This window comes from Heptranchias perlo, chromosome 43, assembly GCF_035084215.1.
Source record: "Heptranchias perlo isolate sHepPer1 chromosome 43, sHepPer1.hap1, whole genome shotgun sequence".
NCBI classification, from domain to species: Eukaryota; Metazoa; Chordata; class Chondrichthyes; order Hexanchiformes; family Hexanchidae; genus Heptranchias; species Heptranchias perlo.
This window is the reverse complement of record NC_090367.1, coordinates 4,826,644-4,852,527: the sequence shown is the minus strand read 5'-3', so window position 1 is coordinate 4,852,527 and position 25,884 is coordinate 4,826,644. Positions and strand designations below refer to the sequence as shown.

At 50.2% G+C, this 25,884-nt stretch overlaps 1 protein-coding gene across 2 annotated transcripts; it reads right to left on the bottom strand.

Annotated features, from left to right (window-relative positions):
* Positions 1–4,473: 4,473 nt before the first annotated feature.
* Positions 4,474–24,524, bottom strand: LOC137306518 (5'-3' exonuclease PLD3-like). Of its 2 annotated transcripts, none has more exons than XM_067975786.1 (13): positions 24,309–24,524; positions 23,110–23,298; positions 18,705–18,827; positions 16,541–16,663; positions 14,025–14,236; positions 12,387–12,570; positions 11,795–11,909; positions 9,865–9,992; positions 8,857–9,057; positions 7,933–8,072; positions 7,190–7,355; positions 5,091–5,190; positions 4,474–4,711 (listed from the first exon to the last, which is right to left on the bottom strand). In XM_067975786.1, the coding sequence occupies exons 1-13, from the start codon at positions 24,360–24,362 to the stop codon at positions 4,506–4,508; spliced, it is 1,941 nt and encodes a 646-aa protein (XP_067831887.1). In that variant the 5' UTR covers positions 24,363–24,524; the 3' UTR covers positions 4,474–4,505. The 2 variants fall into 2 exon arrangements, with proteins under 2 accessions (XP_067831887.1, XP_067831888.1); XM_067975787.1 differs by lacking the exon at positions 24,309–24,524 and adding an exon at positions 24,001–24,172.
* Between the last annotated feature and the right edge of the window lie 1,360 nt (positions 24,525–25,884).

Here is a 25,884-nt window from a genome sequence, read left to right as displayed (position 1 = left end):
CCTAGTGTGCTATTTTGGTTTTGTTTGGTATAGAACCCAAATCTTGCACACAGAAGGGATTTGGGAGGAGGCTATGTTGGTAGTAATTTAATACTTCATCATCCAAAAAAAAACCTGCTGATGACTCCCATATAAGAAGCTCAAATCATTTTATTTCAACACAAGCAAATCTTTTATTTACAAGCACTCTGCACAGATTTCTGCACTGCAGTGTAACATTGTATCTCTGCTTTTACACAAAGAAAACGTTGCAGGAGTTACTATCCATTAAAGATGGGAATGTTTCTACCCCAAACAAACTGAGTGTCTTTGGGGACAGTTCAATTACAGCACGTCCGATCCCATCCTCACTGAAGTCCACATCTGCACTTTCCAGTAGAAACAACCGGATAGCAAGTCCACTGGCTTATTTATTCCCTTGATCCCGAGCTCTCGGCCACTGTAGCACCTCAGCCAACTCAGTACAGACCCACATTCGAATTTGGTACCTTCCCAGTCTGTATGGAGTACGAGGATGGGTGGTGCACTTAACTGAGCCATTGGGGGAGCTTAAGTGCATTCCAGTTCTGCACAGATAGCCCCATTAAAACAGCACCAAACCCCCCCCCACACCATTAACTGGAAAAGACCGAGCAATACAGCACCCTTCCTGAGAGTGACCCCTGCCCTGTCACCCAACATTTCCTCTCTGGTCTTTGGCACTGTATACGAGTATATAGGATACTCAACATTTATTCCCAAACTTATCAGGCACATGATTTAGACACTAAACTTCTTGTACAATGCATTTTTTTAAAAAAAAGACTGCTAATCCAAGTCTGAGGGGCATTTGGAAAAACTAATAACCAAATTCCCAGAGACTTACCCAGTGGTCCCTTGCTGTCAGTGCACAACCTCTTAAACGGGAAGGTAAACTAAACCTGTGAAAGCTACTGAAAAGTGCAGACTTTGGATTAGAACCTAAGTTTTCAATCCTGGACCTTGGCAGTAACAGGCAGATGGAGGCTTGACGAGGGGGCCTAGATTTTTGGCATTATGTCTGTTTCTGTACACTTAATTTTTTAAAAAATCATTATTTTCCTTTGGGTGGATAACACTGGGAATTAGGACTGGGGTCTGTGGCACTATGTCAGGGGTCTGCCAATGTTTCCCGGGTAGTTGTGGGCGATTCCACGTGTTTCCTGCATAAGGGTCAATGTTAGTGGTTTTTAAAAGAGTACGGGTAAAGACTGCACAGGGTTTGAGCCCTTAAGCTCTCAATTCACCTGCAATCATGGAGCTAACTGCTCCCTTCAGCAGCTGATGTTAGGTGTGACAGAGCAGGCCAGGAAAATAAATTGGAGGTGTGCCTGCTTTTTGGCAGGAAAATGGAATCTTTCAACAAAAAATGAATTGCTAAACTTTATAAAATGCAAAAACACACCTGAATAAAGCTGCTTTATCTAATCTCGTCCAGTGTTTAGTTTTTATTTGTCAGAGAGAAGTATTATCCATCAATAGGAATTTATAATGTAAAAATGTGACAGGAAGAGCGTGCAAATGAACAATTATACCTCATACACTTTGTCAACATTTTTTCATTGTAAATTATGTCCCCATTTATAATGGCAACTATCTATGTAAACTTGTCACGCTGCCATTAAGTCCTCCTGCCAGAGGAGGTGCTGTGGCGCCACTGCTAGTGGCAGGGTGTAATGACTAGTTAGTTTCCATTAATAAATGGGGACATAGCAATTTATAATGGAAATAAGGACGGAATGCATAACTAAAATGGGGACTCAGTTACATCAGCTCAATCTGATCCAAATATTCTCCACCCTCAAACCCATTCCACCTGAAGATTACATTTGGTCTTGACTCTCCTTCAATACCCTGGGAGACTGATTAGTTCTCGTAAAATATTGCTCTTTGACCCATGCAACTATAAATGTATAAAATGAGTCAAACGTAACCACCCTAGCCCCAAGCTAAATAAATCCTACATTTCAGTACAAAAAAATTAGTCAAAAATAGAATTTAACAAAATATATATATATTTTCTTCAATTTCCCTTTTAGGAATAGTAGTAGGCCATTCAGCCCCTCGGGCCTGCTGTATCATTTCAATTAGGTCATGGCGAATCCTCCAAAAGTCAGTGACTCTTGCAGGGGTAGAACTCAATGGGCACTGACCGCTCTCCATTACCTCAACCACGTACCTACTCTTCGAGTCAGCATGGACAACGAGGGGGGGCAGGGGGTCGGCCCATGTAGATTCCCCAGCAGATATGGCGGGAATGCGATCAGGAACCCTGGCTGATTTCCTCCCCCCAGCCCAGGATCACTGATCCAAATTGTACCTTCACTCCAGTTGTGATCAGCGAACTGCAGACGGCAGGACTTGAATTTGGCACTTTCTTTGGCTCTAAACCATGCTGAGCAGTACAAGTGTACTACTAGGGAAGCCTGGTATAATTCGTCAGATGGTATGCAATTTCAGCAATTTACGTCAGCTCTCGGATGAGACGTTAAACCTGCCTGCCCCGGAAAGTGGGTGTAAAAGATCCCATGGCTGCTATTGGAAGAGCAGCAGGGGAGTTCTCCCTGGTGACCTGGCCAATATTTATCCCTCAACAAACATCACAAAAAAATAACAGTATCTGGTCATTATCACATTGCTGTTTGTGGGATCTTGCTGTGCGCAATTTAGCTGCCACATTTCCTACATTGCAACAGTGACTACACTTCAAAAGTACTTAATTGGCTGTAAAGCGCTTTGGGACGTCCTGAGGTGGTGAAAGGCACAATAGAAACACAAGTCTTTCTTTTCTTTTGTTAAAAATCTCCTCAGTGTGGAGGAGTGGGGGGAGAAAGAGGTGAGGGGGAGAAATCAAGTTGCTCAATGTAAAGTGTTGCATTTATGTTAAGACCAGTCCGATAAGCTTGCCTCTCTCGAATCAGGGACCCTGCGTTTTTTGATCCCGTTCTTAACTCACCTTTCTCAGGTGGGAGGAGGCCAGCCCTTGCTTGGGTTTTTCAGGGACACAGCCGGCCCTTCAGAGAGGCCGAGTGACTTTCACAAATAGAACAGGGGACGGAAACTACACCGATTCTACTCCGGCCGGCACAGGTACGATGGGCCGAATGGCCTCCTGTGCTGCATGATTCTAACCTTGCTGTCAGATGGAAGGTATAAAAACGTAAGTTGTTGGGGGGGTCCTAAACTCACCCCAAATACCAACCTTTTCTCGGTCTTGTTCTTTCTACCCAAACCCCCAGGTTGAAAGTCTTCGAGTTCCAGGTTTCCATCTCCGCTGTTACCCGGGAGGAACAAACAACTGGAAACGGGCTGAATGCTCAAGGGCGGTAAAAACGGAAGTCGTACACCGTGCGCACCTATTACAGCACAGGCACTAAATGTGTTAGAAGTTACGTTAAACTTGTATAGAACCTTGGTTAGACCACACTCTGAGCACTGTGCACCGTTCTGGTCTCCATATTATAAAAAGGATATAGAGGCATTGAAGAAGGTGCAAAAAAACAGATTTCCAAGGATGATACCAGAACTGAGAGGATATCCTTATCAGGAAAGGCTGAACAGGCTGGGGCTCTTTTCTCTAGAAGAGAGAAGGCTGAGGGGTGACCTGATAGAGGTCTTTAAGATAATGAAAGAGTCCAATAGGGTAGACGTAGAGAAAATGTTTCCACTTGTGGGGGAGACCAGAACTAGGGGCCATAAATATGAAATAGTCACTAATAAATCCAATAGGGAATTCAGGAGAAACTTCTTTACTCAAAGAGTAGTGAGAACATGGAACTCACTACCACAAGGAGTAGTTTAGGCGAATAGCATAGATGCATTTAAAGGGAAGCTCGATAAACACACGAGGGAGAAAGGAATAGAAGGATATGCTGATAGGGTGAGATGAAGTAGGGAAGGAGGAGGTTGGTGTGGAGCATAAACGCCAGCATAGACCAGATGGGCCGAATGGCCTGTTTCTGTGCTGTAGACTCGACGTAACTCAACGCAAGTGGATGTGGAGCAATGCCGTGTTAAAATGCTGCCTCCGTTAAGGTGGCGGCCGACAGAACTTCGGAGGGCTGGATAAACTCTCAGCATTAATCGTGTAGGGTAATCGAGGGTTGGAGGTCGAGCATCAAAAGGCCCATACCACAAAGGTCGACGTTAAAACGAATGAGAAAGCCAAAGCGAATCCAAGCAGTTTTGACGTCGTGCTAAATCCTCTGGTGGCACCTCATTTGTGAGGGTGATATGTTTTTTTTTGTTATAGGAGGATAGAGCAATTCCCTTTCATTTGGGGGTGGGGGCTGTTCCAAAAACAGGTAAATTAACTTTAATAAGCCGCTCAGCCTCTGGGATAGCGATAACACAGGAGTAAAAGGGAGTCGAGACAAAAAAAAGAGCCCGAGACTCTCCACCCCTTCCTTACTCCACCCCCACACAACTCAGTTGACCCCCCCTCCCCTCCCCCACACCGTCAGCCTGCAAGCGACGCTCGCTGCTCCTTACGCGCCCTTCTTTTGCCGCAGGCAGTGCTTCACAACCTCGCTGCCGAGCTCCGCTGCGTGGCCAGAGTCCCAGTCCCGCTCGAACACCGCCTTCAGCTGGCTCTGCGCGGTACCGGGGGTACCAGGGGCGGCCCCGGTCTGGTTTATGACGAGCCCCACTCCGGTCGTTCTGATGAAATAGTCTTCGGACCAGTTGGATGTCCCTTTAAGCAAATACGCAGTTTAGTTCACTGCAACAACTGCACGCTTAAACCACTTCTGCGCGCCCCCCAACCCCTTCCAACACCCGACCCGTCCCCCACCCTGGCCTCCACTATATTTATCTATTACTATATTAAAAATGTTACTTCCCGTCAACTTTTTCCCAATACATGTTCCTATGACATTTATAATGGGGACTGCCTATGTAAACTTGTCACACTGTAATTACCCCCTCCCACCAGTAGAGGTGCTGTAAACCCTCCCTCATCTCTCATCCAGTGGTAGAGCTGGGGGGAGTGGAACTGCGCTGCGTGCTGGAATTACCCGGCTTGGCCCTAATTTACCCAGTGGGGGAAAAGAGCTCCTCTCCCCTTCACTCACCGATGTAGGCGATGCGATCGGTGACCATGTACTTGTTGTGGTTGACCCTGCTGAAGGGAATTCTCTTCTGTTCCTCTGTGGACGGAACCTGAAAGACCTTCTGCAAGAGAAAAAGGAAGGGGGCTGGTTAAATCCCCAGGCTCTTGATACACGGAGGGGAAAAACACCTTCGTGTCAGCGTCAAAGCAGCTCCTCTTACATAGAATTAAATAGAGTTTACAGCACAGAAACAGGCCATTCAGCCCAACTGGTCTGTGCTGGTGTTTATGCTCCACACGAGCCTCCTCCCACCCTATCAAAATATCCTTCTATTCCTTTCTCCTTCATGAGTTTATCTAGCTTCCCCTTAAATGCATCTATGATAGTCGCCTCAACTACTCCTTGTGTTGGCGAGTTCCACATTCTCACCTCTGATACTATAAGAGCTTCCTTGTCACCTGAGAGACGAGTGTAACGGCTTTCATTGCTGAACACCAATAACCTGCTCACCGATGCTCAGTTTGGGTTCCGACAGGGCCACTCGGCTCCAGACCTCATTACAGCCTTGGTCCAAACATGGACAAAAGAGCTGAATTCCAGAGGTGAGGTGAGAGTGACTGCCCTTGACATCAAGGCAGCAATTGACCGAGTGTGGCACCAAGGAGCCCTAGTAAAATTGAAGTCAATGGGAATCAGGGGGAAAACTCTCCAGTGGCTGGAGTCATACCTAGCACAAAGGAAGATGGTAGTGGTTGCTGGAGGCTAATCATCTCAGCCCCAAAACATTGCTGCAGGAGTTCCTCGGGGCAGGGTCCTAGGCCCAACCATCAGCTGCTTCATCAATGACCTTCCCTCCATCATAAGGTGAGAAATGGGGATGTTCGCTGATGATTGCACAGTGTTCAGTTCCATTCGCAACCCCTCAGATAATGAAGCAGTCCGTGCCCGCATGCAGCAAGACCTGGACAACATCCAGGCTTGGGCTGATAAGTGGGAAGTAACATTTGCACCAGACAAGTGCCAGGCAATGACCATCTCCAACGAGAGTCTAACCACCTCCCCTTGACATTACCATCGCCGAATCCCCCACCATCAACATCCTGGGGGTCACCATTGACCAGAAACTTAACTGGACCAGCCATATAAATACTGTGGCTACAAGAGCAGTTCAGAGGCTGGGTATTCTGCGGTGAGTGACTCACCTCCTGACTCCCCAAAGCCTTTCCACCATCTACAAGGCACAAGTCAGGAGTGTGATGCAATACTCTCCACTTGCTTGGATGAGTGCAGCTCCAACAACACTCAAGAAGCTCGACACCATCCAAGAAAAAGCAGCCCGCTTGATTGGCATCCCATCCACCACCCTAAACATTCACTCCCTTCACCACCGGCGTACAGTGGCTGCAGTGTGCACCATCCACAGGATGCACTGCAGCAACTCGCCAAGGCTTCTTCGACAGCACCTCCCAAACCCGCGACCTCTACCACCTAGAAGGACAAGGGCAGCAGGCACATGGGAACAACACCACCTGCACGTTCCCCTCCAGGTCACACACCATCCCGACTTGGAAATATATCGGCCGTTCCTTCATCGTCGCTGGGTCAAAATCCTGGAACTTCCTTCCTAACAGCACTGTGGGCGAACCTTCACCACACAGACTGCAGTGGTTCAAGAAGGCGGCTCACCACCACCTTCTCAAGGGCAATTAGGGATGGGCAATAAATGCCGGCCTCGCCAGCGATGCCCACATCCCATGAACGAATAATAAGAAAAACATTTGCCCCCCTCCCCTCCTGAAGGTGTTGATTGCAGGGAGGGGTCGGGCAGCACCCGAAATTGGCTACTCTTCATCGGTCAGCCCAGACGTCGTGTTGGCAGGATATTCTACCAGGGGGGGCATCAGAACGGAGGCCGATCCCGTTAGCACACAATGCCTCCCACACAGGTACCTTCCAGCAAGGGGTCACCGGATGCTGACCAGGAGCAGGAATTCTAGCCGATATTCAATCTCCCTTGCTCGGAGAAGGAGACACCTGCCCACCCCCCGCCCCCCCGTAACCAAGGCGGTAAATCAGTCTCACCAAACGCAGAAGCAACAAATCGAGAACCGACGACTCACCACCTGGACTCGGCAGCTTAGGGGTTCCTTACTGAGGGCGCTCAGCGACTCCAGAAAGACGAACATGGCGCGATCCAAGTGTTCCCAGCAGCTGACCAGCAGTCGGACCGACACCTTCCGCAGGCACGCCACGTCACGCAATCGGTTCTCGATCACCGGCCAGAATCTGGGGGAACGCACAGAACACAAAAATATTAGTCCCGACTTCAAGGAGAAATAACCAGCGTTTCTTTGAATAAAGAAAGAATTTACATTTATATAGCGCCTTTCACAACCTCAGGACGTCCCAAAGTGCTTTACAGGCAATGAAGTTCTTTTTGAAGTGTGGTCACTGTTGTAATGTGGGAAACGCAGCAGCCAATTTGCGCACAGCAAGATCCCACAAACAGCGATGTGATAATGACCGGATCATCTGTTTTTTAGTTATGTTGGTCGAGGGATAAATATCGGCCCCAGGACACCGGGGAGAACTCCCCCTGCTCTTCTTCCAATAGTGGCCGTGGGATCTTTTACGTCCACCCGAGAGGGGGCAGACGGGGCCTCGGTTTAACGTCTCATCCAAAAGACGGCCCACCTCCGATGATCTGGTCATTATCACATTGCTGTTTGCGGGACCGTGCTGCGTGCGAATCGGCTGCCGCGTTTCCTACACTACAACAGTGACTACAGGCAGCGTCTTCACCCGTGCGCCCGTCTGAGGCGTAACACTAGGAGGCCCCGACAGCCTCCGCCTGTCTACGTACCTCTGAGGCTTGCAGAACTGGCAGAGTGGAAGAAAGTCCATGACCGAGATGAAGACGAATTCTCTCGCGTCGTCGATGACGCTCAGGATGGCGTTCAGGTCCGAGGTCCGACCGTGTGCGCACAGCGACGGAGGAGCGCTCTGGGAAAGACGGACACAGTCAACGTCGGAACAAATCATGCCCGTCGTATGTGCTCGCATAACTCTTAACAGGACCTATCATAAAGATTCAAAATGCTATAGAGTTCCACCTAACATCTATCGATCGAGAGACCTGGCTGGTGCAGGAGGTTAGATGCTGGTGTTAACTTTCCAGGGTTCAGAGGAAGTCTCAGTCCAGCTCCTGTTCCTAGCCGGCACGGCACTGGCAGGGTGGTCAATGCGGGAAACAGAAAGGGGGACGCACTTCTGCAAGGAGGCATCGTTGCTGCCCAGCGGCTTGCGGCAAAGGAGGCCATTCGGCCCATCGTGTCTGTGCCAGCTTTTTGCTGGAGCAATCCAAGAACTAACCCCACTGCCCAGCTCTCTCTCTCCCGTAGCCCCGTGACCTTCCTCTACAGGGATAAATCTTTGAAGCAGAAACATTTCTCCTCCGACAATTTTAAATGGTTTATGACTCCCCAACCACGAAGAAATAGTCTTTCCCTTTTCACCCTATCAAAACCCTACACCATTTTTAAAAAAGCTCAATTAAATCTCCTCTCGGCCTTCTCTGCCCCAGTGGGAAACGGTCCCCGTATCTCAGGTCTCTCCTCGTTACTATAGTGTACACCCGTGACGGGGTGCTGGAGACCTCCCAGCCCCGGTGGAACTGTAGCCCCCACCCCCCCCCCCCCCCCCGATGCGACCTTCAGGAAAGGAAGGGGAGTAAACCCCGAAGAAGGCGGGGGGGGGCGGAGAAATGACGCGGGATCGGAGGACTCACCGACAGATACACTTGTGCCTCGACACCGTTCAGCTTCAGGCTGAGAGGCCGCTGCTTGCTGGACAAAGCATTGTACCCGCTGGGCCACCGTTTGGGGATGCTGGCCCCCTTCGCCCCCAGAAGCCAGTACGCCTCAAAGACCTTTTCCACGTCCCGAGCCAGACAGCTGCAGTTGGACAGCACGACCCCCAACTCCTTCACCTGGACACGGAGGAGGAGGTCACAGCGTCAAAGAGAGAAAGAACTTGCATTTATATAGCGCCTTTCACCGCGTCGCAATGTCCCAAAGCGCTTTACAGCCAACAAAGTACTTTTGTGAAGTGTGGTCACTGTTGTAATGGAGGAAACAAGGCAGCCAATTGGCGCACAGCAAGATCCCACAAACAGCAACGAGATAATGGCCGGATCATCTGTTTTTAGTGGTGTCGGTCGAGGGATAAATATTGGCCCCAGGACAGCGGGGAGAGCCCCCCCCCCCCTTCTCTTCTTCCGATAGTGGCCGTGGGATCTTTTACGTCCACTTGAGAGGGGGAGACGTGGCCCTCGGTACTCCCTCGGTACTACACTGGGAGTGACAGCCTGGGTTATGGGCGCAAGTCTCTGGAGTGGGGCCCGAACCCACGACCTTCTGACTCGGAGGCGAGAGTGCGGAGCTGATCTGTCGTGGAGGGCATCACGGCCAATCCCGATCCCGTCTTCAATGTCCAAACAGGTGCATTCTCCAGCAGGAGTCACTGGACAGTGATAAAAGAGCAGATGACCGATGGTCCTTCTCCCTCTCCGACCCCCTCGCCCAGGAGCAGTGAGCCCCAGCTGGGATCAGTTTAGGCTCGCGGGTGAAGGTACCAGGTACCAGAGGGCGTCTGGCGCCCATTTGTAACCGCACCCCACCATGAACCAGCGCCTTAAGGGGATAGGGGACAAAATAAAGGGAGGGAAAAGCTTTGGGCAGTATCAAGCTTTAGTGGGTCTCTGTGTCAGTCCAGATATGACCTCGCTGGCAGTTACCTCGGTGAGCGACCGCCAGTCCATGTTGGCGCTGCCTATGTAGACGTGCCTTCCATCGACCACCCAGAGCTTGGTGTGAACGATTCCGCCAGTGAGATTCTTCAAGTTCACGTGCCTGACCTCCGCACCTGCACAGCGAAACGCCACAGTGAGACTACAGACAAACCGCGCACTCCATCGCCGCCGACCGAGAGACTCCGAGGCGACCCCGGACGCGGGGCCTCGGAGCCATGGAAAAACGCGGCGGGGACTAACGAGGGTGACAGGATGATCACCTGTAGTCCTGCCTCCGGGGAATCGAGAGCGAGTTTCATCCTCTGGTGAAGCAGGGTTCAAGAGCAGAGGATGACTCCCCGTTTTAAACTCTCACATTCTGTCCTTATTTTTAAATAATACTCGGATTTTATATCATTATTTCAGTAACGAAACTTGGGAAGCAGAGCTGGTTGGAGTTCAGGAGTTTCGCTGCAGTTCAGGCTAAGGAGCCACAGCGCCACCACTGGTGGGAGGCTGTAATTACAGTGTGACGTTTACATAGGCAGTTTCCATTATAAATGCCGATACAGAAATTTATAATGGGGAAAAAAGTTGACACAAAAAAACACGACAACAGGAAGCATGGTTTTTGAAAACAGGCAATGCGGGCAGACAAAAGATTTTTAACGTTTTATATCAATAGATACCAGGAATGAGAAATAGAGTTACGATGAGAGAATTGATAAATCAAGACTATTAAAACCGGAACAATGAAGGTTAAAAGGGGACTTACCAGAAGTTTTTGAAATTTTAACAGGCTAAATAGTGAAAGTGGATTTCCACTGTTTGTTGAATTAGTAACAAGGGAACTTAAACTGAGGATTCAAACTCAGTTTAGGGGAGATTTAGAAGATTTTTTAAAAAAAAAAACACAAAAGGGTCATTGGAATCTGGAATAAATGGTCGCAAGTGGCTACTGAGGCAATATTTAAAAAGGGAATGAGATAAACATGCGAAGAGGAAATATAATAGAGGAGGCAGGGAAAGAGCAGGATTACAGAACAGCAGTCCAGTAAGAAGCACAAATATTGTGGGCTGAATGGTACCGAAATTTCAATAAATCTAAGCAACTAGCAGATCGGTAAGATTAAAGTAAAATCTTTCCAATTAATTCATTTTTTTAAAGCAAGAATTTAGGAACAGGGAGAAACAGTTTCCACCAGCAAAACAACCAGAGGGGGAGATGAGGAGAATTTTTTTTTACGCAGCAAATTGTTCTGATCTGGAATGCGCTGCCTGAAAGGGCGGTGGAAGCAGATTCAATAATAACTTTCAAAAGGGAATTGGATAAATACTTGAAAAGGAAAAATTTGCAGGGCTACAGGGAAGGGCAGAGGGAGTGGGACTAATTGGATAACTCTTTCAAAGAGCCGGCACAGGCACGATGGGCCGAATGGCCTCCTTCTGTGCTGTACAATTTCTTTCTACATACTGTGCATCCCATCACAAGTGTGGAAATCATGACGCTGTAGCAGCTCACGTAAACACGTGCACTGTTTGGTGGGGTTCTCAGCTTCACAAGACAGAAAGGTTCCATCCCCAGCCTGTACTGAGTTAGCTGATCCCCGGAGGGTGGAGGGGGGTCGGTGACAGCCGTGGGGCTACAATTGTCCCCTGGGCTGAGGGTGAGAAAGGAATCAGCCAGGGGTCAGTGACCCCCATCTGCTGGAAGGTGTACATTTGGTGTTTGGGGGGGGGGGGGGGGGGGGGGGGAATGTGCGAGGACAGGATCGGAGTCAGCCGAGATGCTCCCCATGGTCGAACAGCCTGCCGACACCCACGGTGAGGACAGCCACATTGGCCGAGGCAAGAGTCAGCGCCTTCTCGGGGGGACAGGGATGACCGAGAAAATGAAAAGAACCAAACAAGTATTAATTATAGCCCTCGGTCTCACCACTTTGTTCCAGATCATTTGTATCCTCTTCAGACTCCTGGGGACTGTTCACCGCAATTTTCAGTTCGATTCCTCGAGACTTCAATTCCGCCAACTTCTTCAACACCTGCTCGCCCTGCGCGTAAACCGGAACTCAAAATTAGAGGGACGTCGGACAGAGGGGCGGTGAACCACTGGTGGCTCACCCGTGGCATTGCTCCAGGATGGAGCGCGGTGGTGACATTTCGCTACTAACCTGGCCCGTCCCTTTAAGGCCACTGCTCTAAACCGGCAAATCCAAGTAACTGTAGCTGCCTTTAAAACAGCTGGGGTCAACCAGAGGGTAGGTGTAACGGGTTGTAAATTTCAAGCTCCCGGCCAGTGACTGGCTTTCTCTTTCTTTAAGATTGTTTTACATCTGTAACCGAGTGTGACGTCTGGTGTGTGACAGATGTGAGCTAGAATATTAAACATATTATATATATAAAAAATAAGAGTGTGACCGAGAAAGCGTTACAGGAAGTAAGAGTGAATTATGCAGAAAGCACTATGTGCAAGACTTTTAATGTATTACTAGCGGAGGGGAGCGACAGGGCTGGCACAGAACGGTCACCTCTGAGGCCGAGGGGTCCTCTTGCTTCAAATCACTGCCCCGCAGCGTGAAGTAAAAAGCTGCGATCTGCACAGTCTCGTTGGCCTGGCTAAGCAGGTCCATCCAGCCCCTGTAGACTGAGACGTGACGAGGGGCTTCCTTAGGATACAGCAAGCCGATCGGGATACTCTCCACCAGCGTCATGCTGCAACACAAAAAAACCATAAACATTTCATCCGGATGAACGGCACAGAAGATACGGATTGCGTTCGCTGTTTTAAAAATTTCGTTACGTCCAGACTCGACCATTCCAACGCTCTCCTGGCCGGCCTCCCACTTTCCACCCTCTGTAAACTCCAGCTCATCCAAAACTCTGCCACCCCGTATCCTAACTCGCACCGAGTCCCGTTCACCCCTCACCCCACCTGTGCTCGCTGACCTACATCGGCTCCCGGTCTGGAAACGCCTCCATTTTAAAATTCTCCATCCTTGTTTTCAAATCCCTCCATGGCCCTCACCCCACCTCCCTATCTCTGTAACCTCCTCCAGCCCCTACAACCCTCCGAGATCTCTGCGCTCCTCCAATTCTGCCCTCTTGTGCATCTCTCGATTTCCCTCACTCCACCATTGGCGGCCGTGCCTTCAGCTGTCTGGGCCCTAAACTCTGGAATTCCCTCCCTAAACCTCTCCCTCTCTCTCTCTCCTCCTTTAACTCACTCCTTAAAACCTACCTCTTTGACCAAGCTTTTGGTCGCCTGTCCTAATATGTGGCTCGGTGTCAAATTTAGTCTGATAACGGTCCCGTGAAGCACCTCGGGATGTTTTACTACGTTAAAGTTAAGTTGCTGTTGTTAATTGGTTGCCTCTCCACCCCTTCCTGAAGGCTCAGGCTCTCACTGAGTTCTACTGGCACCGAGTGTCAGGCAGCTATTCGACTGTACAGCATCACAGCCACGCCCAGTCCTGGCCTGGCCCGACCTCACAGAGCGGAGCCTCCCCCTCCCCAGATAATGATCGGGCCCAGGCCGTGCCACAGCTAAACTGGACTAGGTCATGCCCCCTAGATCCCCCTACCCCCTACCCATTTAACCTCCTCCCCTTCCCCTCTCACTACAATCATCGCACTCCAGAAAGAAATTCACTGCGTGAAACACTTGAGATATTCAGTGACGCAATAATCGGGTCATAAATGCGTGTTTCACTCCATCCAGCTTTTCTTTAATTCCCCCCCCTTCCTTCTCCCTCCATTCTCCTTCCATCTCTCCTCACCATCTTTCTCTCTGCCTCTCTTCCTTCCTCCATACTGGCCCCCCAACCCATCCCGCCCTGCTTCACCCTCTCCACCTCCGCCTTTGCTCCCTACCCTCTCGTCCTCCTGTTATTCACTGTCTCCTCCTCCTTCTCTCCTCCCGCCTGCCTCCCCCCCTTCACTCTGACCGCACCCCCCCCCACTCAGACCACACGCCCCCACTCACTGACCGCCCCCTCCCCCCCTTATTGACCCACACGCCCCCCCCCCCCCTCCTCCTCCTCACTGACTGCCCCCCACCCAGAGACCGGCCCCTCCCCCCACACTGCTCCCCCTCTCACTGACCGCCCGCCCCTCCCCTCACTGACCGCCCACCCCGCCCCCCCTCTTCCCTGGTCCCCCATGCCTACCTGCAGTGGTCCTCGCACGCCTCCTGTCGCCACGATATCCAGCTGTAAAGCCAGTCCATCTTCAGCTGCCTGACTGGGCTCCATGACCCCCAGGTCAGACCCTCCTGTTTGGAGTCGATGAAGTACCAGCTCCCGAGAGCGAGGATCAGCACGATGGAGACAAGGTAACCGAGTACAAAGAGGCAGGAGGGACCCCTCCGGTCTCGGGCTCCCTGCGAGGAGAGAAGGACCAACTCTGTAACCAAATGACTACAGATATAACAGGCAGCCGCCTGCTTCCACTCCCGAGCATCCGCTGTGGTTATGAGGCATACAGACCAGACCCGACCTCAGCCACAAACAGCCCTCTGCATCCCTGGGCGAGAGAAGTGAAGGAGAATGGGAACCGGCCTTCCGCCCACGGTGACGCCACCCACAGTCAAATAGCCCGCCCGCGCTCATAGCCTGTACTCACGCGCAACGGAACGGCCTCTCAGACAAAGTAGGAAAAGCTGCAGGCGGTCGTGGTTCCGCACCCCCATCGCGGGTCAGGAGGCACTTCCGCCGTGATAGGCGTCACAGCTGAATCCGATCCCGAGCCTCATCTCTGACGCACACAAACACACTTTCCACCAAGGGACGACCGAATAAGGTTCAGGAGCAGGGACTCCGACTGATTTTAATCCCCATCCCATTAACCGAGGGCGCTGAGGCCTGATCGGCCAACACACAGATGAGGGAGGCAAGGTGGGGGGGGGGGGAAACGCAATCTGGGCCCTTCCTGGTCTAGCACGGCTCCAGCCGCAGGAGGGAACCAGGGCTTTGGGAGTTTCAAACACAGGGTGAGACAAAGTAAGGTGGGAGAGGCTCGTGTGGAGCACAAACACCAGCATGGACCAGTTGGGCCGAATGGCCTGTTTCTGTGCTGGTAACTCTATGTAACACAACAGGTTTTCAAACCTGCGTCCCCTGACCTGAGGGGTTCCAGGAGGAACAGCCGTGGGGGTCGCGAGATCTTGGGACTGCCGTATTTTTCTATTACGTGTTGACTTCCTAGCGGGTTATTTCTGTAGCCACAAACTAATAACTCATCTTTTCCACAGCTGCTCTCCCACTGGAGGCCTGACATGGGTAGATTACTCCATCGGCAAAGCTCGGTCACAAACACCTCAAATGGACCCTCCCCAGACACACAAAGGATCAAACACAACTGGGGGGGGGGGGGGGGGGGGGGGGTGAGAAATTGGACGGGTTAAACACTGGCCTGTCAACTCTGGGCCCCGGGATCAAATCCAGCCCAGTCTAATGGAAGGAATGTCTGCGGTAAGGGGCCTGTGTGAAATGTGTTTCAACAGTCTCTTGGGGACAGTGTAGAGGGAGCTTTACTCTGTATCTAACCCGTGCTGTACCTGCCCTGGGAGTGTTTGATGGGACAGTGTAGAGGGAGTTTTACTCTGTATCTAACCCTGTACCTGCCCTGGGAGTGTTTGATGGGACAGTGTAGAGGGAGCTTTACTCTGTATCTAACCCGTGCTGTACCTGCCCCGGGAGTGTTTGATGGGACAGTGTAGAGGGAGCTTTACTCTGTATCTAACCCGTGCTGTGCCTGCCCCGGGAGTGTTTGATGGGACAGTGTAGAGGGAGCTTTACTCTGTATCTAACCCTGTACCTGCCCTGGGAGTGTTTGATGGGACAGTGTAGAGGGAGCTTTACTCTGTATCTAACCCTGTACCTGCCCTGGGAGTGTTTGACGGGACAGTGTCGAGGGAGCTTTACTCTGTATCTAACCCGTGCTGTACCTGCCCTGGGAGTGTTTGATGGGACAGTGTGGAGGGAGCTTTACTCTGTATCTAACCCGTGCTGTACCTGCCCTGGGAGTGTTTGACGGGACAGTGTAGAGGGAGCTTTACTCTGTATCTAACCCGTGCTGTACCTGCCCCGGGAGTGTTTGATGGGACAGTGTAGAGGGAGCTTTACTCTGTATCTAATCCTGTACCTGCCCTGGGAGTGTTTGATGGGACAGTGTAGAGGGAGCTTTACTCTGTATCTAACCCTGTACCTGCCCTGGGAGTGTTTGATGGGACAGTTTAGAGGGAGCTTTACTCTGTATCTAACCCTGTACCTGCCCTGGGAGTGTTTGACGGGACAGTGTAGAGGGAGCTTTACTCTGTATCTAACCCGTGCTGTACCTGCCCTGGGAGTGTTTGATGGGACAGTGTAGAGGGAGCTTTACTCTGTATCTAACCCGTGCTGTACCTGCCCCGGGAGTGTTTGATGGGACAGTGTGGAGGGAGCTTTACTCTGTATCTAACCCGTGCTGTACCTGCCCTGGGAGTGTTTGACGGGACAGTGTAGAGGGAGCTTTACTCTGTATCTAACCCGTGCTGTACCTGCCCTGGGAGTGTTTGATGCTGGGACTGGGTGCCTGAAATGGAGTGATTCCAATCACCAACTCAAACAATTATAAATATTTACAAGGAGAGGATTCGAGGCAGAAACCCTCTCCCTAACATCGACAACGAGCACTAGCGGGATACCTGCTGTCCTGGGCGCACTGCCCGGATCCTTGGGAATTCTCTCAACGTTGTATTTTTCCTCGGCTCTTCCAGAATTTTCTCGCTCAGCTTCGGAAGCCTCCGTACCAGGGGTCTCAGGTCCCCCTTATTGGGAAAGAAAAGAGAGGGAAACCATCAGGTGCAGGGAATTCCCCAGGGATTGTGCTAAATGTGGGTCAATATGCGGCATCAGTCAGAGAAACAGAACTGAATCAATCGCATTTACAGCAGCCCTTTTCCTTGCATCCTTGGACCAACGTCACTCGTTTAACATGAAGGCTTGCAGCATAGTTCAGTTACGAGGAGGGATTACACAAATTGGGGTTGTATTCTCTGGAGTTTCGAAGGTTAAGGGGTGATCTGATCGAAGTTTAAAAGATATTAAGGGGAACAGATAGGGTGGATAGAGAGAAACTATTTCCGCTGGTTGGGGATTCTAGGAGTAGGGGGCACAGTCTAAAAATTAGAGCCAGACCTTTCAGGAGCGAGATTAGAAAACATTTCTACACACAAAGGGTGGTAGAAGTTTGGAACTCTCTTCCGCAAACGGCAATTGGTACTAGCTCAATTGCTAAATTTAAATCTGAGATATATAGCTTTTTGGCAACCAAAGGTATTAAGGGATATGGGCCAAAGGCAGGTATATGGAGTTAGATCACAGATCAGCCATGATCTTATCAAATGGCGGAGCGGGCACAAGGGGCCGAATGGCCTACTCCTGTTCCTATATTCCCGCTCATTGCTCCAGCCGCCAACTTGTCCCAAAGGTCGATGACCCTCTTCGGAAAGACAAACCTCCGGGTATCTAAATCCGTTCTGTGCTCACATGCCCTGGTCCGCCCTAATCTATCTGACTTCAGCCTATCCACAGGGACCAAATCTGACCCTTTCATTATTTTAAAGGCCTCTATCAAATCGCCTTGAAGACCTCGCTTTTCTACAGTGTAAAGCCCCAGCTCTCTCAGCCTACCGCGGTAACTAAGGGTTTTTAATCTTGGTGTCCATCTAGTAGCCCCCCCTCTAAACTTTTTCCAGGGCCTCAAAAATCACCCACAATATTCGAGGTGATCCCTAACCAAGACCTTGTACAAGGACGCTACAGTATTTCTTGTTTTATGTTGGATCAGCCTTGCAATACATCCTAATCCTCTAATTGCTGCTGCACTGGTCGTGAGCCTTTAAGAGACTCGTTTACTCGCCGACCCAGGACTTTTTCCTGCTCTGTAGACTTCAGTTTGGAACCCTGTGTGGTGTTAACATGCTTGCTGTTGTCCCTACCCATGTGCACAACATATTTAATTACCTTAAATGATATCTGCCAGACATAGGCCCATTAACCCATCGCATCTGGATCTGGTTGTAATCTATCCTTCTCATCTGGGATCGTAAAACCTGAACAAATCTTTCCATCATCTGCAAACGAGCAGACGGTTCCTCCAAAACCTTCATCCACAAAGAACATTTATACGGCACCTTTAACGTAGTAAAACGTCCCAAGGCGCTTCACGGGAGCGATTATCAAACAGAATCTGACACCGAGCCGCATAAGGAGATATTAGGACAGGTGACCAAAAGCTCGGTCAAAGAGGGAGGTTTTAAGGAGCATCTTAAAGGAGGAGAGAGAGAGGGGGAGAGGTTTAGAGAGGGAATTCCAGAGCTGAAGGCACGGCCGCCAATGGTGCGGCCCTGGAAGTGGGGGATGCGCAAGAGGCCAGAAATGGAGGGGGCGTGGAGATCTCGGAGGGTTGTAGGGCTAGAGGAGGTTACAGAGATAGGGAGGGGGGGGGGGGGGGGGGGGGGGAGTGAGGATTTGAAAACATGGATGAGAATTTTAAAACGCCGGACTGGGAGTCAACGTAGGTCAGCGAGCACGGGGTGACGGGTGAACGGGACTTGGTGTGAGTTAGGATACGGGCCGCAGAGTTTTGGATCATTAATGAGTTGCAGCTCATTAATAAAGACAGTGGAGAGCAACAATCCTAACAACGATCCCTGCGAGACTCCACGAGTAACCGGTCCCCACGCACAACCACCGCCCGTAATAACAACCCTCTGACGACAAGAATAAAACCAGTTCCTCATCCAGCCCAGGACCTGCCCTTCAATCCCACATGAGTCTGTGTTATTAGGCAGACGTCGAACAAACCTTAAACGCTGGAGGCGGTGCGACGGTCCTGGGAGCGTCTGTGTCCTCCATCCCCTCCTCCGGCTTTGGAGCTTGCACCTCTTTCATCTTCTGCAACACCACCTGAACCGGCCTCACATTCACCTGATAAGACATACTCGGAAATCAGCCTTCAGGGCCACAATTCATTTCAATTTATATCCCGATATCCGGTACAATGGAATGCAAGAAAAAGTCACGACTCAGAGTGTTCGACCCTACAAGCTCGCCCCTCTTGTGCCCTAACTCTGGGCTTTGATAAGCTTGCATTTATATAGCACCTTTCACATCCTCAGGACACCCCAAGGCCCCTTACAGCCATTGAAATACTTTTGAGGTGTAGTCACTGTTGTGATGTAGGAAACGCGGCAGCCAATTTGCGCACAGCAAGATCCCACAAACAGCAATGAGATAATGACCAGATCATCTGTTTTAGGTGCTGGTTGAGGGATAAATATTGGCCCCAGGGCACCGGGGAGAACTCCCCCTGCTCTTCCTCCAACAGTGCCATGGGATCTTTCACGTCCACCCGGGAGGGCAGGACGGGGCCCTCGGTTTAACGTCTCATCCAAAAGACGGCACCTCCGACAGCGCAGGTACTGAGGGAGCGTCGGCTTAGATTGCGAGCTCAAGTCTCGAACCCACAGCCAACTGAGCCACGGCTGACACCTAAGAATTAGGGTGCGAGAGGGGGGCAGGCTTCGACGGGAGAGCTGGGGAGCTGGGGTAATGAGGAGTTAGGGGAGTAGAAGCATCAGCTGACTGGCCTGGTTCCAGTCTTAAGACTTTTGTGGCGGTAGTAACATCTCAAAACAGCAGCAGAGGGCGTCGTCGACACGCTGCAGCAGGTCCCGAGTGAGCGGCTGTGCTGCAGGGGGGGGGGCCACCCAACAGATGGCGCTGCTCCCCCCATTCACACAGGGACTGCAGCAAATCAGGCAGGAAACAAGGGAGAGACATAGTAACAGCTGGAGGAATCTGTACCAGGGATACAGCGAGGTAGCAGCACATCGCAGGGATACATTAAAAAAGGTGAGAGGGGGAGCAGAATCCAAGGACGTTACAGCACAGGACAGAAACGGGCCATGAAGAACGAGGCAGACGTGACCCCGCCCCAACAACAACAACTTGCATTTATATAGCCCCTTTAACGTAGCGAAGGCGCATCACAGGAGCGATTATCAAACTAAATTTGAGCCACATAAGGAGGTATCGGGGCAGCTTAGTCGAAGAGGTGGGTTTTAAGGAGCGACTTAAAAGGAGGAGAGGTTTAGGGAGCGAGAATTCCAGAGCTTAGGGCCCAGGCAGCTGAAGGCACGGCCGCCAATGGTGGAGCGATGGAAATAGGGGATGGACGAGGTTACAGGGATAGGGAGGGGCGAGGCCAGGATGGGCGGCCTGTGACCTTCCCTCCAGTCGATCCATCAAAGGATCAGACAGCTGCATCACACAAGTGAAACTCCAGAACGGTTCCATTTCTTTTGAAGCCGCAGGAGGAACGATTTTTTGTAACTTTGAACTTTCCCTCCTGAAAATCCCAACACGTCTCGCCCCTTCCCCCCTTCCCACGCTTGTGTTCTTATCTCTACATTTCGTAATTAGTTGCGAGTCTGGGAGCTGCGTTCCCTCCTCCCCCGGGTTAGAGGTCAAATCACAGGCTGAGCCTCCGAACAAAAAGCAAGCAACTTGCATTTATCCCACACCTCATCACATCCTCAGGACGTCAGCCCTCCACAGCCAATCATTTACTTTTGGAGCGCGGCCGCTATTGGTTTGTAAGGAAACGCAGCAGCCAATTCACGCACAGCAAGAGCCCACAGACAGCACAGGAGATAAATGACCAGTTAATTGTTTTTCTTTTAGCAGTGCTGGTTGAGGGAGGAACGCTGGCCGGGACAAGCAGCCTGCTCTACCGAAGGATGGCACCTCTGACAATGCAGCACTCCCTCAGCCCTGCATTCAACTGACTTAGGCGTGTGAGCACAGTGCGGTCTCAGCTTCAATTCCTGGCCTGTCCCGAGTTAGCCGACTCTCAGCTGGGGAAGCAGTGGGAGAGAGTACCAGCCAGAGTACCTGCTCCCGATCTCCCACACCCCATTCTTTATTTGGTTGTCTCATGCCTTTTCACTGCACTGCTCAGATAGTTTTTCTGCTTAGGCCAATTGACATGTCCTCAGGCCAGTGATTTTTTTTTAACCTATTCATAAGCCTGATTTTAAGACTATTAAGCACGGGTGTTAGCTTTGGCTCAATGGGAGCACCCTCGCGGCGTTATTTCGAAGAGCAGGGGAGTTCTCCCCGGTGTCCTGGCCAATATTTATCCCTCAACCAACATCACTAAAACAGATTATCCGGTCATTATCTCATTGCTGTTTGTGGGATCTTGCTGTGCGCAAACTGACTGGTACGTTTCCCTCATTACAACAGTGACTATACTTCAAAAGTATTTCATTGGCTGTGCAGCGCTTTGGGACGTCCTGAGGAGGTGGAAGGGGCTATCTAAATGCAAGTTCTTTCTCACAGCCCCGCAAACTCACAACATCATCGGACTAGCAACCGATTTCTGGGGGCAGATGTTGATCCGGATCCAGAAGCAGGAGGCCCCTCCCGAGGATCGACAGAAAATGGTCTCCCGGGCCTCGTCTGCACGCTGCGCTGGCCACACCTCCAGGAGCTACTCTTTCCTGCACTGCCTCCAGCTTTTGAATGTCTCCCTCGTGACTCGGCGACCAGGACCGGAGCCAGTACTCAGGGTGCGGTCTGAACAGAACACTGTGCAGTTTGATCACGGCTTCCTCTGGCTTGTGTTCTACTTTTCTGACTATGTAGTTCCATATTCCATTGGCTTTGTTGATTGCTGCTCTGGTGGGAAAGATGGAGCCCAGCACATCCATATTAAAACTCCGAGATCCTCATTCCACTCCATGTGTAGCTGTCTCAACACCATTGGTGGAGTACCTGTACCTGTACCCGTGTGGCCCATCTCTCCGTCCCACATGCATCATTGTCCACACATCTGCATTAAATTTCATCCCACTCACGTATTCGGTTTCTCCCAATCTCGATGAAGGGCCGATACCAGGAACATTAATCCAGCTTCTCGCTTTACAGACCTGATGTGCCTCACACCAAACACCGCAGGCTCGGGGGACAGGGCAAAACGCAAAAAAAACTTTCAGGCATCGGCACAACAAGGTGCTGCTAAATTGGAACATTTCCATCAGTGCGAGGGGAGGGGGGGATAAAGTAACACATAATTCACCACCATTTCCCAGCAAGTGCCACCCTCTCCTCTCCCCCCCACAACCTGCCCAAAACTGCACCCTTGCAAGGACACTTCTAGAGAAGGAACCTGCAGTAGTTCTCCCATCATATCTCCAGCGTTCCAGACTCAATCTCTGGAATTTCAGGACCTACATCTGCAACACCGCTTCCTTCTTAAATAAAACTTGCATTTTTTTTTTTTTACACAGTGCCTTTCACCACCTCAGGACGTCCCAAAGCGCTTTACGGCCGATTAAGTTTTGTAATGTAGGAAACACGGCAGCCAATTTGCGCACAGCAAGCTCCCACTAAAAGCAACGTGACAAATGACCAGATAGCGAGGGTAAAATATTGGCCAGGACAAAAAAAAAAGAGAAACATTTCAAAAATTATTTATTGCAATTCAGCAGCACTTCAGAACTCAAAGACACCCTCTCTCCTAGGGTCGCCAAGCCTTGAGAGGCTCCACAGTGAAGGCATTGAGCTGGGGAAAAGTCCTTCTTTTCCTGGTAGATGTCCCACAAGCGGCTGCACAGCTCCTCCAAGACGAAGGTCACATCAAACTCACCCTTCCTGGGATAGCAGAAGACGGCAGCTGCATTCACCCAGATGCAGCCTAAGAGGGGTACTGCTCACCACAAAGTTCGGGTCAAGCCTGGACTTGGTCAAGCGGAGACTGCGGACCGTGGGACACTCATGATCCAAATCCCTACCTTACAAGAATGATTGTAAACAATTTTACAACACCAAGTTATAGTCCAGCAATTTTATTTTAAATTCACAAGCTTTCGGAGGCTTCCCCCTTCCTCAGGTGAACGATGTGGAAATGAAATCCTCGAAATGAAAAATTCATTGATAAGTTTGCGATCTAATTTTGGCGCCGAAACGTAGGAGGAGGTGGTGATGGTGGTCCATATTCATCACCGGCATCTCCACATCATGGTTACAAGAATGATAAAGACCACTCTGGGCATCTCTAAGAGTCTCAATCGCCACATGCATGCTGCTCATTTGTATATTTAATCCCTTCCTGGGAGTTTCCCGAAACCCCCTAATCTCTTTTGCTTCAATGCAGCAAGCGGCTGCGAATGCAATAAAACGCCCGCTTCCCCCCTGCACTTACCGGCGGCTGCGGCTCCGCCACCACTACCACCTCCTCCTCCTCCTCCTCCAGCACCGACCCGGCCACGCTGCTCCTGGGGATCCTGGAGCGTCCCCGGATCGGATTCCGAGGGGTCAGAGGCGGCAGCAGCCTCTCCTCCGGCTCCGGCTCCATCTCCACAACTCCCTCAGAAAGGACTGGCTCCGGAACCTGCACCAAAGAAAAAACACCACCAAGTATTATCAAATTGCAACGTCTGTAACTAAAGTGTGACCTTTTCTGGCCTCTGCTGCGCTTTAAATGCAACATTTTAATAATTTCCAGACGTTTAATTCGCTTTTTTTTCCGCAAAAAAAGGGGGGGGGGAAATTGCGGTCTACATTTCGGCGCCAAAATTAGATCGCAAACTTATCAATGAATCCCATCAATTCTGGATTGGCCGCCATCCCTGGGTGTGGAGAGGAGGAAGTGTTTTTTTTAATATATATATATATATAAATATATCTCTTTCAAATAATTTAATCTATCAAATGTTTGATGCAGTCAGTGGAAAGTTTGTGTGGGAATTCCCCCAAATTGGTTGTTTTGTTACAGTTGTTTTTATTAATGTAACAAATATTTTAGAATATTTGTTTTAAGTAACAAAATTTGAGTTCCCCAAATGGAAACCTAGCCCTATTTACCAGTTACACTGTCTCAATGATCGCTGATCAGCAATGAGTTTCAGAAAAGGCGCCAATAATCACATTAAATAAATTATAAGACATACGCGTGGTGCATTACAGTACGAGAGCATTTAATGTGCAAACAATTCATGCAATGGATAAATAATGTCAAATAAAATCAATTATAATTCCTGCTAATGCAAACAGCCTCCTCCCCCTCTCCTCACATTTCATCCTCCCTACGTACCTGACCCAAAGCAACCCAAGAATGGGTTACAGGATAAAGATGTCAGCCAGCAGTTGCTGTTATTATTTCAAGAGATTCGAGCAGAAATGGGGCAGCTTTATATGAAATAACAAGCAGTTGTATTTCCAGGAGAGTGCGACCAAACTGAAAACTGTATTTCCCCCTCCCACTTTTCCCTCGGTTTGCAGAAACAAAATCCCACCCAAAATGCCAGTTAACTCTCACTTTCACTCCGGATCAGTTGCAATTAAACCCGGACCCGTCCCGGGTAAGACTCTTTCTCCCGCCTCCCGGACATACGCCCATACCTGCTCCTTCAGACGGTTCGACCTCCTGCGGGTTTCCAGATTCTTTCTTGGCATTGCAAATAATTCTTGGCCAAACTTTTTTTGTTGTTCAAGAGCAACAATAAACTTTTAAAACAAGCAGATTGTCTTCCGCAAAAGCCTTGCACCTGTTTTTTTGCAAGAAAACCGGCGCATGGAACGAAAGGCCCCTTTTAATAAGTAACTTTCTTGCTGGTAAAATGACAACCAACTACGATGCAAAGTTTGAATTCAAACAGTTGTCAGTTAGAGCGGGATTTGCTTTCGTTTTTGTTCAGTCCTGATCAGGTGTCTGCCCTCCAGTGGTGAACAGACGCCTCGGAGCCCAGTCCCAGGGTCCAGCTCCAAACTGCCTACTTTTTCCTTGTGGTCTCCCCAATATTCCCCCTTCTTCTCTCCTGATTCTCGCTGGGGTGCAACCCCAACCGTACCCCCCACCCCCCCAAATACCTGGCCCATGAGTGAGCCAATTCCTATCCCGTCACCAACACAGGAGTCACTGGCTCACCATCAGGGGCTGATATTTCCCCCCCTGCTTATCACAGGGGCGCTGAGGCCAATTTTAGCCCCCCCCCCAACCCCCACTGCCGCTCAGGTTCAGATCAGGGATCAAACCCAATCAGAAATTGAATCATCAAATCATACAGCACAGAAGGAGGCCATTCGGCCCGTCTTGCCTGTGCCATCTCTTCAAAAGAACTATCCAATTAATCCCGTTCCCCCCTGCACTTTCCCCGCAGCCCAGTAAATTTCTACTTTTCAAGTATTTATCCAATTCCCTTTTGAAAGTTATTATTGAATCTGCTTCCACCGCCCTTTCAGGCAGTGCATTCCAGATCAGAACAACTCGCTGTGTAAAAAAAATTCTCCTCATCTCCCCCTCTGGTTCTTTGACCAATTATTTTAAATCTGTGTCCTCTGGTTACCGACCATCCTGCCACTGGAAACAGTTTCTCTTTATTTACTCTATCAAAACCCTTCATGATTTCGAACACCTCTATTAAATCTCCCCTTAACCTTCTCCGTTCCAAGGAGAACAATCCCAGCTTCTCCAGTCTCTCCACAAAACTGAAGTCCCTCATCCCTGGTCCCATTCTAGTAAATCTCCTCCGCACCCTCTCGAAGGCCTTGACATCCTTCCTAAAGTGTGGTGCCCAGAATTGAACACAATACTCCAGCTGAGGCCTAACCAGTGATTTATAAAGGTTTAGCATAACTTCCTTGCTTTTGTACTCTATGCCTCAGATTCTGACTATTCAAATATCAGTCGTCTCACTTTTTTTTTACATTTTAACAATCGTTCCAAGTACGACGAGGACAGATTTGGTGCGGCCGCGATGCCCCCCATGGTTGAACAGCCCACCACCGTTCAGTCTCCAAGCTCACGTGAGGTAGGGCAGGCACTGGGACAAGGTGCCGGGGCAGAGTCAGCACCGCCCAGGAACTTTACCCCAGTAAAAGTCAGCACCTTCAGGACAGGAGAGAACATTGTGGGGAGAAGGGGGGGGGGGGGGAGATTCTTGTGACAGAGCACCACGGTTGGTTAAGTGGAAGCTCC

What these genes read in the sequence shown, in the direction of transcription:
- LOC137306518 (XM_067975786.1), bottom strand. Translation starts at nt 24,362, where the DNA reads ATGCCAAGAAAGAATCTGGAAACCCGCAGGAGGTCGAACCGTCTGAAG. An exon ending in CGAACCGTCTGAAGGAGCAG is followed by an intron (nt 23,299 to 24,308) that starts GTATGGGCGTAT and finishes TCTTTGGTGCAG; the next exon opens with GTTCCGGAGCCAGTCCTTTC. An exon ending in AAATGATCTGGAACAAAGTG is followed by an intron (nt 9,993 to 11,794) that starts GTGAGACCGAGG and finishes TTCGCTGTGCAG; the next exon opens with GTGCGGAGGTCAGGCACGTG.